At 37.6% G+C, this 16,048-nt stretch overlaps 1 protein-coding gene across 7 annotated transcripts in view; it reads left to right on the top strand.

Moving 5' to 3' along the window:
• Positions 1-16,048, top strand: part of NFATC3 (nuclear factor of activated T cells 3) — a 121,854-nt gene that overhangs the window by 53,827 nt on the left and 51,979 nt on the right. For all 7 annotated transcript variants that reach the window (XR_006409025.3, XM_026495063.4, XM_057314191.1 and 4 more), the window contains one exon: positions 9,468-9,667. Coding sequence is in view for 6 of the 7 variants with exons in the window: in XM_026495063.4 (XP_026350848.2) it covers positions 9,468-9,667 (200 nt within the window). In the remaining variant the exon portion in view is untranslated. The remainder of the gene's footprint in view (positions 1-9,467; positions 9,668-16,048) is intronic.

Genomic DNA, 16,048 nt, shown 5'->3' on the forward strand with positions numbered 1-16,048 from the left:
AATCTTAAAAAATAAAAGTGGGATTGTAGAATTTTTTTCATATTTAGACTTTGTATTTCATCATACACCAAGATCCTCTCCCAGGTGATGATTTTTTTATATGATGTTATATGTACATTTTCAGTATGAAGCAGTTTATATTATGGAAATTTAATTTTGTATTTTTAGTATCTCTATGATGTGTTCTCATGTTTGTGATATATTCAGATTCACTCCCCCCAAGTAATTTAGCAGAACTGATAATAGAATTGCTCTTATTGAAGCTGCTCTAGTTTGTCCTATAGTGACCTTCAGGCTTTAACACTCCAGCTTTAGTTAAATTAAGCAGGCACAGACCTTTGCTATGGAAACGATACAGAAACATACCAAACAACTTGGCTTACTTTCTTTTCCAAAGCAGAGGGTGGCCTGAAGAGAGGTATACTGATCCTAGATGAAAGTTTTTAGAGAGTTATGTTAGTAGCGATAATTTGTTTATGGCCTATAACATAATATTCATCTGAAAATGAAATGGAAAGACAGTTTAATTTATTTTACGTTCCTTTAAAATCCCTAAGATGCATAGGAGAAATCCTATTTTTCGTATGCTATATAGTACATATGCTTGGAGCAGATGCTGGCTGAAGTATGTGTTATGAAATATATTCCCTTTGAAATCTTATATGCATGATTACCTTCCCCCATCACTGGTTTATTTTACTATCGAAGTATAAAGGACAGGTGGCTTATGTCTTTGCCAAGCTGGTATTACTGTGAGTCATCTAATATGACTAGGATACTTTGGCATATAGTACTTACTGGTACGTTATGTGATATTTTGGTAGCTTAATAGATAGCAATAAAATTTTTATTTGTATTTTCTATTTTAGACATAACTACTTCATTTAGAACAACCTGCTTTAGTAACTATTACTGTTATTTAAATAATTCTGTTGACTAACCTCATGAGTTATTTTGCTCCACCAAATTGTACTCTCTTATTCCAAAATTCACTCATCAGCAATGATCGAATGTCTGTAACATGCTAGGTACTGTACTATGCTCTGGAGATAACAGGATGGACCCTGTCCCCGTCATGGTACTTAGAGTTGTTGGTATTTCTTCCTCTACTAGGTGCATAATTGGTTCCATAGAATAATTTGTTCAGTTTGGATTAAACATGAAAGAGCAACAGATATAGCAGAAAGGAATAACTGATCGCTTATTAGCCATGGGTTTCCAATTTCTTTAGTTATTGATTTACTTAGGTTTTTTTTTAAATTGTGATCGTGTTGGCATTTTATTTTTTTATCGAATATTTTCAATTTAAGCTATATAAAATTTATTAACTTATTCTATGAAAATATATAAAAAGAGATCACAACTGAAAATATTGAGGGGTGCCTGGCTGGCTCGGTCAGTGTAGTGTGCAGTAACTTTTTTTGTTTTGTTTTAAGATTTTTTTATTTGAGAGAGAGCGCCTGCGCGTGTGCAAGGGGGAGTGGCAGACCAAGAGGGAGAGAGAATCTCAAGCAGAAGCCCCACTGAACCCAGAGCCTGACACAGGGCTCAATCCCATAACCCTGAGATCATGACCTGAGCCAAAAATCAAGAGTCCGACACTTAACCGACTGAGCCACACAGGTGCCTCAGAGTGTGCAACTCTTGATGTTGGGATTGTAGGTTCGAGCCCCACGTTGGGTGTAGAGACTACTTAAAAATAAAATCTTAAAAAAAGAGAATATTGATAGATTTCTTGACTATATAAATATTTACAGAAAACTGCAACTTCCGGTTAAATATAGTAAATTAAACCATGGGTTTTACTTTAATTAGACCTTAGACAGCTGCAACTTAAGCCTGTTAGATAGAGACAAAGAATCAATAAGGAGCACAAATCATTTTATACCAAAGAACCCTGGAAAAGCTCAGGAATTTGAGGCAGTGAGTGTCCCTGAAAGTGGGATAGCGAGGTAGAGCTGAAAGCAAAAGGATTGGTTGAAAGTCTACAAAAGAAGTAGTTAGACTTCCCACGTTTTGTCTTATGTGGCATAGCCAAGTGATAACTGCAATAACCTGTGAGAATATTGCAGATTTACTCTTCAAAGGGAATGAAATAGAGATTCTAGGTTCTAGAATTACTGAAGGCAGAGCTTGATGATCTGTACAGAAAATGGAGCGGAGAGGGAGGGGAGGCATAATGAAAGTCTGCATACTGAATAGGGAGACTGCTGACCCCTTTTCTTAAATCTCAAAGTACTTATAACAAGTTGATGTTCCCTAGACAGGAAATCGGAAGTTTTGCTTTTAGACAGACTGGTCAAGAGAAAAATACCTATGTGCCTCTTGACTTGCAAGTATTCTAGACTAATGATCATACCCAACCCCACTTTTTTGAAAAAACAAATGTTTTGTAGTACTGCTTTATTAACCTGAAATGGAAGTGCAAAGATTATATAATCAACTTGCATGTACAAATTTAAGAATATCAAAATAATGCTATAATATTAGGAAATAAATTCAGAAAACTAAATTATAACAAAATAGTTGTATTTCAAAATGAAAAGGCTTGGTATTGACTGTAGAAGACAATGAAATAGTTAGATATTTCTACCTGTAGTATCACTGCAAGTGTTGTAGGTACAAAGGCAGATATGTTGATCAGCAACCTAAATTCCATTAGTGAGTGGCATCACTGGCAAAACGACATGAGTTTCTGAAATAATGAACTCATGCTAAAGTTTTCTTCAATTTATATGGTAGTCATATTTGTTAAACATTCATGTGTTAAAACTGCAATTTTGGGGTGCCTGGGTGGCACAGTAGGTTAAGCGTCTGCCTTCAGCTCAGGTCATAGCCAAGCCCCGCATTAGGCTCCTTGCTCGGCAGAGAGCCTGCTTCTCCTCTCACTCTGCTGCTCTCCCTGCTTGTGCTCTCTTTCTCTCTGAGAAAGAAATATGTAAAATTTTTTTTTAAATGCAGTTTTTTGGTATTTATATATACTAAGAAGTTGAGTTCTAAGTTCATAAACTTTTCTATATACATAAATACATGTAGGACATTCTGAAGTTCTATGTAACATAGACTAGTTCTGTACTTCAACTGATTATCCCGTGCTTTGATAGGAATTTCAGTCTCTGCTCTGGCCCCTTGTCATAAAATGCCTGTAGTATACATCACTCATCTTGTTGCCATGCTCATTCATTTATGTATTGACTGTGGCTTTTTTTGTGCCATGATGGCAGAGCAGTTATGATAGAGAACACAGGTGGTACTTTCATCACTTCACACTTTGCTCAGGATGTTGCAAATCACAACGTTGCAGTTAAAACTCAGTAGTGTTTCAAGTCCTCAGAGTGTTGCTGTACTGGAACTTCTACAGTGCATACTTAACATGTCAAAACAAGAAAAGAAAAATGGATTTCAAATGTCATCCTTTTAAGGCACAGTAGACTGTATTATTTTGTTATCAAAATAGATAGCAAAGGATTGTGTTTATTGTTCAGTAACGTTATGGTTGGGCTAAAAGAATGTACATCATATATAGCCTCACATTTCCATCATCTATCTGTGTCACTGTTACTTTGAATACACCATGACTAACAGTGAAAACACTACCTCCTCTCTCTCCAAACCTATTCTAAATCAGTGACTTCTTCACTTTATTTGCTAGTGATACCACCATTCTATTGGATTCTGAATCTCAGAACATTTTTTTAAAGATTTTATTTATTTATTAGAGAGTGAGTGTGCATGAGCCGGTGAAGGGGCAGAGGGAGAGGGCAAGGGAGAAGCAGACTCCCCGCTGAGCAGGGAACCTGACATGGGGCTCAATCCCAGGACCCTGAGATCATGACCTGAGCCAAAGGCAGATGCTTCACCGACTGAGCCTCCCAGGCGCCCCTGAATTTCAGATCTTCTAATTTGTTTTTTCCTTACTCTTTATTATTCTATATATAGTCAGTTAAAAAAAGTCTCTTTAGGGAAAGATTTATTGCATTCATCCCTCTTTGTTTCTGTGTTCTATTTATGTTCTTACTTTCATTCTTATTTAAATTTTCAGTACACATGATGTTAGTACTTAGTGCTTCAGCCTCTTAGCTGATTTCCATGATTCTCTTTTCCCTCCTTCATGAAGCCTTCATTGATTTTATCATATGCTTCCCAATAGTCTTTTTATTATAAATAAATTTCTGCCTTTTAAAGTCTTCACTAATTTTTTAAAGTTTAATACATGCCACTTTGTTCTTTATTTTATTGTCACCCATATAGTATTGGCTGAAGCAGTGATACTCAATATGGATATTTCCATAATGGATCCTCAGTTAAAACAGGAAGGGGTAGGGGGTGAACAAGACAAAGTTTCTGCCTTTTTGGAACTTATACAATACTGAGGAAAACAGATAATAAATGTATAACACACTTTTTAAAAAAGATTTATTTGCAAGAGAGAGTGCACATGCCCTGGCGGGGGGGGGGGGGACAACGGAGGGAGAGGGAAGGAGAGAATCTCAAGCAGACTCCTGCTGAGCTGGGAGCCTGACCTGGGGCTTGATCTCAAAACCCTGAGATCATGACCTGAGCAGAAGTCATGAGTCACATACTTAACCAACTGAGCCACCCAGGTGCTCCTATAACATACTTTTCATAGTGATCCATACTATGAAAAATAATAAAACAGGGTAAAGGGACAATAATATGGTATTTTAGGTAGGGTGGTCTTCTCTGAGGAGCTGACCTTTGAGTATGGAACTGAAGGAGTGTGGTAGTATGAAGATCAGAGGGAAGAATATTCCAGAGTGATACAGTATTAAGTGTGAAAGCCTTGAGGTTAGGAATAAGCTTGGGTGGTTCAAGCAATAAGGCCAGGATGGTTAGAGCAGACGGTGGAAGGGAAAACAGTAAGAGAAGGTAAGGCAACAAGTTAACCAGGGCTCAAATCACATAGGCCTTATAAATCACCACAGGGCATTTGGATTTAGTTGAGTGTTGGAAGGAAGCCATTAGAGAGTTCTGAGCAGGGGGTGAAATTATCTAGTTAAAGTTTGTTCTGGCTCCTGGACAGCAAATAACCTGTAAGAGAGCAAGAACAAGAACAGGGAAAATAGTTATAAGGCTGTTGCAATGGTCCAGGCTTTAATTGCTTATCTATAAATGTTACAGTCCTGAAAACCATCCTAAGTAAATTATATTACCCAATAATAGGCAGAAATCTTCATGTCCTTTCGTGGGTAGAGGATAATCAATTATGATGTTGCTTTGTTACAAACTCCACTGTAGATTCAGGAATGGGCAAGCAGGGGGAGTAAAGTGTTCACCTGAAAGAACTCATAGTAGACTAGAACTCCTTCTACATATTTGAACTCTGACTACATTATATATCTAGAATCATGGATGTAGACTAATAGCTAATATTTGTTTATCACCACCTACATGACAGCACTGTACTAGGCACTTTATATTCAATATCATGTATCAGGATAATTTATAAACCATAGTACAGAAACAGAATTTTTCTTAAAGGGTGTTATAAAATCTCTGGCTTGGAAGCTACATGGTCTGGAACATTGTCCAGCCATCCAACCCAGTACAGCTATAGTGAAAACATCACTGACACTATGACTCATGACCATAATTTGTTCTGACAGTGCTAGGGACTGAGTGCTGGAAACCACTACGGCCTTGAAGAGCTGGACACCTCCTCTACTATGTATACTGAAAAATAGACTTTATGCAACCTGTATTATCATGTCTCTCCCTTGCTGGTTTAAGAACAAATTTTTCTCCCAGTTAGTGGCTAAAAGTAGGAGTGGAGATTACTGAGAGACATCTCTCTGAAACTTGTAAGACCACCAAGTATGAGGAAACCACTATCTCAAAGCAGAGGAATCAGACTAAAGCTGCAACAAAGCCCAGACATAGCTTAAGAATTTGTTACCTGACAAATGACATAGCATGCCTCTTGCTGGAGGTAAATACTTATCTACTTGAGTTTCTAGAAGTCACTTAAATACAAAATGTTCAGTATATGTTCAGCAGTACACACACACGAAAGAAAGTGTGACCCACAATAAAAAGAAAAACAATCAATAGAAGCAGGGCCAGAGATGGCCTAGATCTATCTCTTCGTCTGTGTTGGAGTTCTCAGAAAGAATCTTTAATAATAACCATGATAAAATGCTGAACCATCTAGGAGAAAAAGTAAGCTACATATGTGAAGAGATGGAGGGATTTCAGTAGAGACATGAAAATTTTTTTTAATTGAAAGGATAAGACAAAGATACAGTATTTATATTTATATTTCTAATATAAGCACAAAAATTCTCAACTAAAAACTAACAAACCATAACCAACAGCACAGTAAAAGGATCATACAGCATCACCAAGTAGGATTTATCCTAAAAATGCAAAAGGTGGCCCAACATAGGAAAATCAGTTGATGTAATACACCACATTTAATAGAAGGGATAAAAACTATACTATCGTTTCAGTTGACACAGAAAAGGCATTTGACAAGATTTAATAGCCTTTCATTTAAACACAAACATACACGCGTGTGCGCGCGTGCATACACACACACACAGGGAAAGGGGGAATATTCCTTACCATGAAAGGTCATTTATGAAAAATCTACAGCTAACATCATATATTTAATTAATGGTAGAAGACTGAAAGCTTTCTCCTTAAGATTAGGAACAAGAATGCTCACTTTCGCCACTGCTATTCGGGGTTTGAATTGGAAAGGAAGAAGTAAAATTGTCTCTATTCATAGATGACATGTTCCGGTACATAGAAAATCTCAAATCATCCACAAGAAAGCTACAGAGCTAATAAACAAATACAGCGCTTCAGGGTGGAATATCAGCATACACTCAACATTTGTGTTTCTGTGTACCAGTGATGAGCAACCTGAAGAGGAAATTTAAAGAGCAATTCCATTTACAGTAGCATCTAAAGGAATTAAATACTTAGGAGTAAACTGGACCAAGGAGGTTCAGTTTGTATGCTGAAAACCATAAAATATTGCTGAAAAAAAATAGATGGAAACATTAAATAAAAATAAAATTTAAGGGGTGCCTGGGAGGCACAGCGGTTGGGCATCTGCCTTCGGCTCGGGGCGTGATCCCGGCGTTATGGGATCGAGCCCCGCATCAGGCTCCTCCGCTGTGAGCCTGCTTCTTCCTCTCCCACTCCCCTTGCTTGTGTTCCCTCTCTCGCTGGCTGTCTCTATCTCTGTCGAATAAATAAAATCTTTAAAAATAAATAAATAAATAAAATAAAATTTAAGTATATGTAAAATAAAGATAGATATCCACGTTTGTAGATAGGAAGACTTAACCTTATTAAGCCATCAGTACTCCCCAAAGCAATCTATAGATTCAGTGCTATGCCTACCAAAATTCCAACAGCCATTTTTGCTGAGTGGAAAAACATATTTTCAGATTCATATGGAATTGCAAGAGGCCTCAAATAGGCAAAACAGTCCTGAAAATGACTTGGAGGACTTACTCTTCCTGACTTGTAACTTACTACAAAGCTACAGTATTTAAAACACTGTGGTACTGGCATAAAAACAGACCAATGAAATAGAATAGAAAGCCCAAAAATAAGCCCTTACATATATGGTCAATTCATTTTCTATAGGGTGCCAAGACTATTCAGTGGGGGAAGGGACAATCTTATTAACAAATGGTGCTGGGAAAACTGGATATCTACATGCAAAATAATGTAGTTGGACCCTTACCTTACATCATGTACAAAAATAAAATAGATCAAGGACCTAAATGTGAGACCTAAAGCTATAAAAGTCTTAGAGGAAAGCATCGGGGAAAGTCTTCTTAGCGTAGGATTTGAAAGTGTTTTCTCAGGTATGGCACCAACTAAAGACGAAATAGAGAAATTGGGCTCCATCAAAATTAAAAACTTCTGTGCGTCAAAGGAGACTGCTAAGAAAGTGAAAAAACCTGCAGAATGAGAGAGAATATTTGCAAATCATGTATCTGCAAGGGATTAATTCAGATTATATAAAGAACTCCCAACTCAAAAACATCAAAATAGATATACATCCAAATGTACCCCCAAAGAATGCTGAATTTTTGTTTAAGCAGTCACTTGGTCGGAGTCAACCTGCAAAACCTTTCTCTCTGTGGTTGGCGGCAGTTCATAATCTCATTTCAGTTATGTTAGCCTTACAGTCCTTGGGATCTGACCTGTTCATAGGTGGTTCCCAGGTCAACCAAAGGGTTAGGCAAAGTTTATGTGTATAATTTGGAGCTCCCCTTTTCTGGTTATCTCCTTTCTGGGATTTCCCTCTTACTCCAGAGGCTGTGGTTGTCCCATACTCTGTCCTTAGTTCTTCAGGCCCTTCAGACTGTAGATTTTCTTTTTTTAAAGATTTTATTAATTTTATTTGAGAGAGAAGAAGAACACAAGCAGGGGGCAGGTGGGGAGGGAGAGGGAGAGGCAGGTTCCCCACTGAGCAGGGAATCCAACACGGGGCTCTATCCCAGGACCCTGAGATCTTGACCTGAGGCAAAGACAGACGCTTAACCAACTGAGCCACTGAGGCACCCCAGGCTGTAGATTTTCTCTAGGAGTTTCAGCCACTTTGTAAGGCATGGACTGTGGCCTTCTCTCAGGTTAAAGGCCTTAAAAACAGGAAACACACTTTTTGTTACTCTCTTATCACATGTCGGTTTGCTTCCAGTATATGCTTACTTTGGTTACCCTCCATGCTTTCAAGTCATTCTTTATGTTTGTTCCAGTTTTTAATTGTTCTCTGCATGATGATGGGTCAGATGGGTGCTACTCAGCCATTAGATTGGACAGGGGAGTCTCCCTAAGTGTCAAATGTATCTTTCTTAGGCTGTGTTTCTTTTATTTTCCTCCTTTTTTGTGGTCGCTGTTTTTACCTCCAGTACCTCCTGGTCCTCCCCTGTATAATCATCTTAACTTTAGCAATAGTGCAGGATACCAGAGAAAGTCAGGTAGCCCTGCCTGTTAAGTCAGTTGAAATTTTGAGTTGGTAACACATATGATAGGCTTTTTGAGATTCTTTCTACTAAAACAAACTGTCTCTGATTTTTAACAGCCCATTAGAGGCGCTTCCTGTACACCAAAGTCTTTTAAGTCTGGTCTGGATGGTTATTGTTGCTTGGAGTACAGAGTTAGCTTCCTTTTGGTTCTTCACAGTATTCTATAAGAAGACTTTGCAAAATTTTTATTGTTCTAGATATTTATACAGAAAAAAACCCTCATCCCTTTGTAACATATTCCAACATTTTATAACTCACAAACTTCTGAAATTTGGTAGCTACTTATTACTTTTTCTTATTGTTCACTTATTACTTTTTCTTATTGTTATCTTTTTGAAATAATATTTTGTGTATCGGTAATACATGTTACAAATATAACAGACTTACTATTGTAAGCTTATTGTAAATACATAGATAATGAATTGTATTTTTCTGTTTGTTCTTCCTAATTAGCTCCTGGGCTATAGTGAAAAGCCGATAAATCTACAGATGTTTATTGGAACAGCAGATGATCGATATTTACGGCCTCATGCATTTTACCAGGTGCATCGAATCACTGGGAAGACTGTTGCTACTGCAAGTCAAGAGATAATAATTGCCAGCACAAAGGTTCTGGAAATTCCCCTTCTTCCTGAAAACAATATGTCAGCCAGGTATCTTGAAACATACCTCAAAATGGACAGTTCTTTTTTTTTTTTTCCCTAAAACAACTTTCAGAAAAAAACATAGTTCTTTTTATAGTACAGAAATGAAGTATTCATTGTTCTAAATTAACTGAATAACATTATGTAAATAATCGTAGTATATTTGCTAAGGTTGGTAGCAAATTTCCAGAAAAGAAATTCAATTCACCAAAAGCTTATTAACTATGTAGTACCAGCCAAGTATTATGTAAAATGATAGAGAAAAAGTATTTGGACTTTTTTCAAGTTGCTCACAGTCTAATAGGATAGACAATAATAATAGCAGTACAGTTATTATAATTGTTAAATGTGCTTAAGGAAAACTATGACTCTATCTCCAGGTGTCCTGTTTGACTCATTTCCAAACAAAATGTGGCAGCTAGCTTCTGAATGAGAATGCTTTAGAGTTTTGTTCAAGTTAGGATTATATGCAGTTTATTATGTGTTAGATAGTATGTTAGAAAATGCAGTGGCTTAAACATTAGACGCTTAGTTTGTTATTCCATAAGAGAAATACACAGCCATTTTAGGACTAGCACAATGGCTCTATAAGTCATTGGTGCCCCAAACTCTTTCTGTTTTTTCTTCCCTGCTATTTTAACATGTGACTTCTATCCCCAAGATACAGAATAGCTGCTGGAGCTCTAGCCTTCACAAGTGTAGTCCCAGAAGGAATAAGGAGGAAGGGTAAATGAAAACTTCCATCTGAGTTAGCTTCTTTGTTATGTTATGTTATATATATATATATGTGTGTGTGTGTATATATATATGTGTGTGTGTGTGTGTGTGTGTATATATATATATATATATATATATATATATATATATACACATTTTTTTTTTTTTTTAAGTAAGCTCCGTGCCCTATGTGGGGCTTGAAATCACAACCCTGAGATCAAGAGTCACATGCTATACCATCTGAGCCAACCAGGCACCCCCCAAATTAGCTTCTTTAAAGAGCTTGTTACAGAAACCTATCCAACACATCTCATTGTTCATCCTTGTATATAAGGAACATCTGGGATTTTTTTGTTTTTTTTATTTTTTAATTTTTACCTGAGTACATTGCTACCTCTAACAATATAGGGACCTATTACTGAGAAAAAAGGGGGAAAAGGAAATTTAGTAAGCAACTTATTTGTCACAGCTAGGTATTTGAAACTTACAGTGAGGTTTGTTACATAGATTGTTTCAAATTACAGTATAGACCTTTCTTAAAATGGCAATAACATCTGTCTGAGGCTGTTGCAAGAATAGATATATAAAATGAGATTTTGGTCTCTAGCTTCTTCTTTTAAATTTATACTTAAATAACTTTTTGGGTAAGCTGAATATACCCCTGAAGGCATACCAATTTGTGAGATAATTCTATTATTATAAAATAAGAATTGCTGGGCGCCTGGATGGCTCAGTCAGTTAAGTGTCTGCTTTCATCTCAGGTCATGATCCTAGGGTCTTGGGATCAAGTCTCGCATCGGGCTCCCTGCTCCTCGGGGAGCCTGCTTCTCCCTCCGTCTCTGCCTCCCTCTCTCTCTCTCTCTCTGTCTCTCATGAATAAACAAAGAAAATCTTTTAAAAAACCCAAAACTGAATTGTCTTAAGAAATAACTTATCTTGGGGCACCTGGGTGGCTCATTTGGTGAAGCATCCGACTCTTGATTTTCCAGTACATTGGGCTTAGTAAGGAGTCTGCTTGTCCCTTTCCCTCCCCCTTTGCCCCTCCCTGCATGCACTTTCTCTCTCTCTCTAAAATAAATAAATAAAATCTTTATTTTGAAAAAAAAAAAGGAAGAAAAAAAGAACTTGTTACTTACTTTTTTTTCTTGTTACCTACTTATTCCTAAAAAAGACAAGTTAATATAAATTGAAATAAAACCTTATTTTTACCTACTTTGTTCACATGGACGGTACTCAAGAATCCAACCCAATTCTCTGCCTCCAGGCATCCTATTTGACCCATTTTCAAATAAGGTGAGGTGGCCAACCATTGAATGAGAATGCTGCATGTAGGCTTCTTCCCTTTTACTCTAGTATCTTTCTTTTTCATTTGACCTCAGAAGCATATGAATATACAGTTGCAGTAGCTGCAGAGGTGAATTTTTTTTTAAGATTTTATTTATTTATTTGACAGACAGACAGCCAGTGAGAGAGGGAACACAAGCAGGGGGAGTGGGAGAGGGAGAAGCAGGCTCCCAGCGGAGGAGCCTGATGTGGGGCTCAATCCCATAACGCCGGGATCACGCCCTGAGCCGAAGGCAGACGCTTAACGACTGAGCTACCCAGGCGCCCCTGCAGAGGTGAATTTAAAACTCAGTTTTGAATCATCTTTTTCTAAGAACTCATATAAAATTGATCCCTAGAAGATAGTTTGCAGGCCATGTTTCCATTCATTCTTCTGGATATTCAAAGCACTAGACTTGAATCAAGTGTAATAGAAAGTCGCCAGAAGCTTCTTACACTTCTTAACTCTGTCTGAAGGATAGGATAAGAAATATTCATATAAATAACTTCATAATCTGAAAAACTACTATTAAAGATATTATCTCTTAGGTTGATCATTATTACACATATACATACACACAGAATCTTTTCAAGTTAAAGGGAAAAAGCTGGTATTTCCTGATATGGTAGATTTTGCTCTGCCAGACAAGGAGAGACATATAATAACTTTTATCACATTTATTTTTTGCCTTGGCTTCCGGAAGTTCACAATCAAGTTCAGTTATAGTAATTATAGTAATTTGTATAATCCTAGATTTGGAATATATTTATTTCCTGTTCCTTCTATTTAAATTTTTTTTCTATTTTTCCTTGACCTAATTTGTATTTATGTTGTAAAATGCCTCATCCTTTCTAAAAATAATGTATAAATCAGTAAACAAAAAAGAGTACACAAGTTTCTAAAATTTTCAGGAAATTGGGAAAGCTTCACATATCAAATAATGCGAGAAAATCAGCTAAACATATCTGCCTTATCCTTTTCCCATCTACTAGTATATGGAACAGGCTATAGTCATGATTCATGTCCCTTCCCCAAGATGATATGGCATATACTGCCTGCCTGGATCAGACCAGAAAGGACAAAGCTGCAGAAATACCATTGTTACTAGTTACATGCAGCTAGTGCCCTCATCCCACTCTGCCAGATACACACCTGAAGTTTCTCTTGCCATTCTATCCACCCTAGTGTTAGACTGGGGACAGGAATTCGGTAAGAAGGCTTGTGGCAACATTGTGTGTGTCCAAGAAAGGACTGAACAAGAAGCAACTACAAGAGGCACCTGGGTGGCTCCGTTGGTAAAGATTCCGACTCTTCATTTCGGCACAGGTCATGATCCCAGGGTTGTAAAATTGAGCCCAGAGTCAGGCTCCACACTCAGTGGGACGTCTGCTTGAGATTCTCTCTCTCCCTCTTCCTCTGCACCACCCCCCTTTGCGCTTGCGCGCGCGCTCTCTCTCTCTCTCTCTCTCTCTCTCTCGCAAATAAATAAATCTTAAAAAAAAAAAAAAGGCAACTAAGAAGTTACCCAAACCTAAGGAAACTCTTCCACGTATCTCAGATAATAGAGCAGCTGATGAATGAGCCTGTTTTACATAACAACTAATTACAAGGATAAGCTGCAGTTATTGAATGTAGTATAGTGTCAGATAATGGTAGATAAAAAATTTGTGGATGATAGATAAGACCATTGTTCAAAATAACTTATGCGTAAATGAGTTGTAGGTATGTGTTGAATGACTCTGTTCTCTAAAAGCAATAAGGTGGGGAAGGCTTGGTAGATATCCCCCTTGTTTTGCCTCCTGTCCCACAGGCATGGTCATTTCAATCCTAATTTATCTTGAATGCATAAGACCTTTATTTAAGACCATTATACTAACCTATTGCTATAAGCCACCCTACAAGATACTTTAAATAAAGGATGCCAGTATTTGTTGATTTATTGATTTCTGCCCAAGTCATGATCTCAGGGTGGTGAGATCAAACCCTGTGTTGGGCTTCACCCTAGGGGGGAGTCTGCTTCTCTCCTGCCCCTCCCCCTGCTCGTGCTTCTCTCTCTCTCTCTCTCTCTCTCTCAAATAAATAAATCTTCCAAGAAAAAGGAGGGGGGCTGTGTGACTCAGTCAGTTAAGCATCTGCTTTCAGCCCAGGTTATTATGATCCTGGGATCCTGGGATGGAGTCCTGCATTGGCGTTCCTGCTCAGCAGGGAATCTGCCTCTCCTTCTGCCCCGCTTGTGCTCTCCATGCTCTTTCTCAGATAAATAAATAAAATCTTTAAAAAAAAATAATTAAAAATAATTTTTTTTAAAAAAGATAAAAAATACGGTGCACCTGGGTGGCTCAGTCAGTTAAGCGTCTCCCTTCCGAATGGGTAGTGGTCCCAGGGTCCTGGGATCACTCCCCCCGCATTGGTCTCTCTGCTCAACAGGAGCTTGCTTCTCCCTCTCCCTGCTGCTCCCCCTGCTTGTACTCTCTCTCTCTGTTTGTCAAATCGGTAAATAAAATCTTTTAAAATAGGGGCACCTGGGTGGCACAGCTGTTAAGCGTCTGCCTTCGGCTCAGGGCGTGATCCCGGCGTTATGGGATCGAGCCCCACATCAGGCTCCTCCGCTGTGAGCCTGCTTCTTCCTCTCCCACTCCCCCTGCTTGTGTTCCCTCTCTCTCTGGCTGTCTCTATCTCTGTCGAATAAATAAATAAAATCTTAAAAAATAAATAAATAAAAATAAATTTAAAAAAATTTAAAAAGCTTTAAAAAATAAAATAAAAATAAGATAAATAAAATACAGTCATACTTGTAAACAGAATTAATAGTTATTTTTATTCCTCTATGTGTAGTTTTCTTGTTGGTCTGTTCTTTTCTTGCATTTTGTAGCCAGAGGTATTTTGTGGGGTTTTTTTTAAAGATTTTATTTAATTATTTATTTATTTATTTATTTCACCGAGAGCAAGTGCAAGCAGAGGGAGAAGCAGATTCCGTACTGAGCAGAGAGCCCGACCTGGGGCTCCATCCCAGGACCCCTTGGATTGTGACCTGAGCCGAAGGCAGACGCTTAATCGACTAAGCCACCCAGGCGCCCCATGTAGCCAGAGTTTTAAGATTATCATTTCTGATACTCAAATGTTCTCTTAGAAACTTAGCTCTCTGCTAAAATACCTTCCCTCAGGTCATCTAAGTGTCTCAGTTCAGTAGAGCACATGACTCTTGATTTCAGGGTTGTGAGTTTGAGCCCCGTGATGGGTAGAGTTTAAAAAGATAAAATAGGGACGCCTGGGTGGCTCAGTCGTTAAGCATCTGCCTTCGGTTCAGGTCATGATCCCAGCGTTCTGGGATCAAGCCCCTAATCGGGCTCCCTGCTCAGCAGGAAGCCTGCTTCTCCCTCTCCCACTCCCCTTGCTTGTGTTCCCTCTCTCGCTGCCTCTCTCTCTGTCAAATAAATAAATAAAATCTTCTTTAAAAAAATAAATAATAAAAAATAAAATAATACATATATTTATATAAAATACCTTCCCTCAAAACTCAATAAAATGGGTAATCTCTGGTAATTCTTTCCCCTTAAAGACCCATTGGCATGTTAAAATGAATAATCACTGCCTGATACAATTTGATCAATACTTCTTTGAGCTGAAGTGCAGGTGTTCAATATTAGTTAAATAAAATTAGTTATCCATAAATGGCAAATATTTATTTTCTAGTGTTTTTTTGGAAATTTCTTCTCTGTTTTTCTGAACATGAAAGTATTCATCCTTTGGGGATTCTTTCTTTTGCTTTACTGGTTCTTATCTTGATAACCTACTTCTTTAACACACGTTGTCCTCACAGCAACTGCTGCAGCCTCTGGGTAGTGAGCACTAGAGTTGGGACTGTTGGTAGATAAACAGAAGGACGGATGACAAAGAATACCACAAGAGAGAGTAAACTTTAACTAGAATGTTGATTATATTAAGTTATCCATTTGCTTTCTTTTTTCAGTATGTGAATACAAACATATGTTGTAGGTACTATTGTTTCCTACCCTGATTGTGTGTCAAGCAGCCATACAAGTAATAAATTTTGAAGATAATGGAATTTTAGACCTTAAATGACAAAACTTTAATCTTGTATGTGCGTACTTTAGAAATGAAAGAATCTTAGTCCGATGGATTTTTTTTTTTAGTAATTAACATATCACTAGAAAAGTCTAAATATGCTATTAATGACTGATTTGTAGTCCTACAAGTGAATTTTTCTGGCCTGGTTACTTATATAGAATTAAACAGTCTTTTTACTTTGCATATCACTTATCTAATTCTGTGAAACAAACCACTCTAAAATTTAGTGGCTCAAAGTTGTAACCGTTCATTATTCTCAT

Source organism: Ursus arctos, unplaced genomic scaffold (assembly GCF_023065955.2).
Source record: "Ursus arctos isolate Adak ecotype North America unplaced genomic scaffold, UrsArc2.0 scaffold_19, whole genome shotgun sequence".
In the NCBI taxonomy this organism is placed as follows: domain Eukaryota; kingdom Metazoa; phylum Chordata; class Mammalia; order Carnivora; family Ursidae; genus Ursus; species Ursus arctos.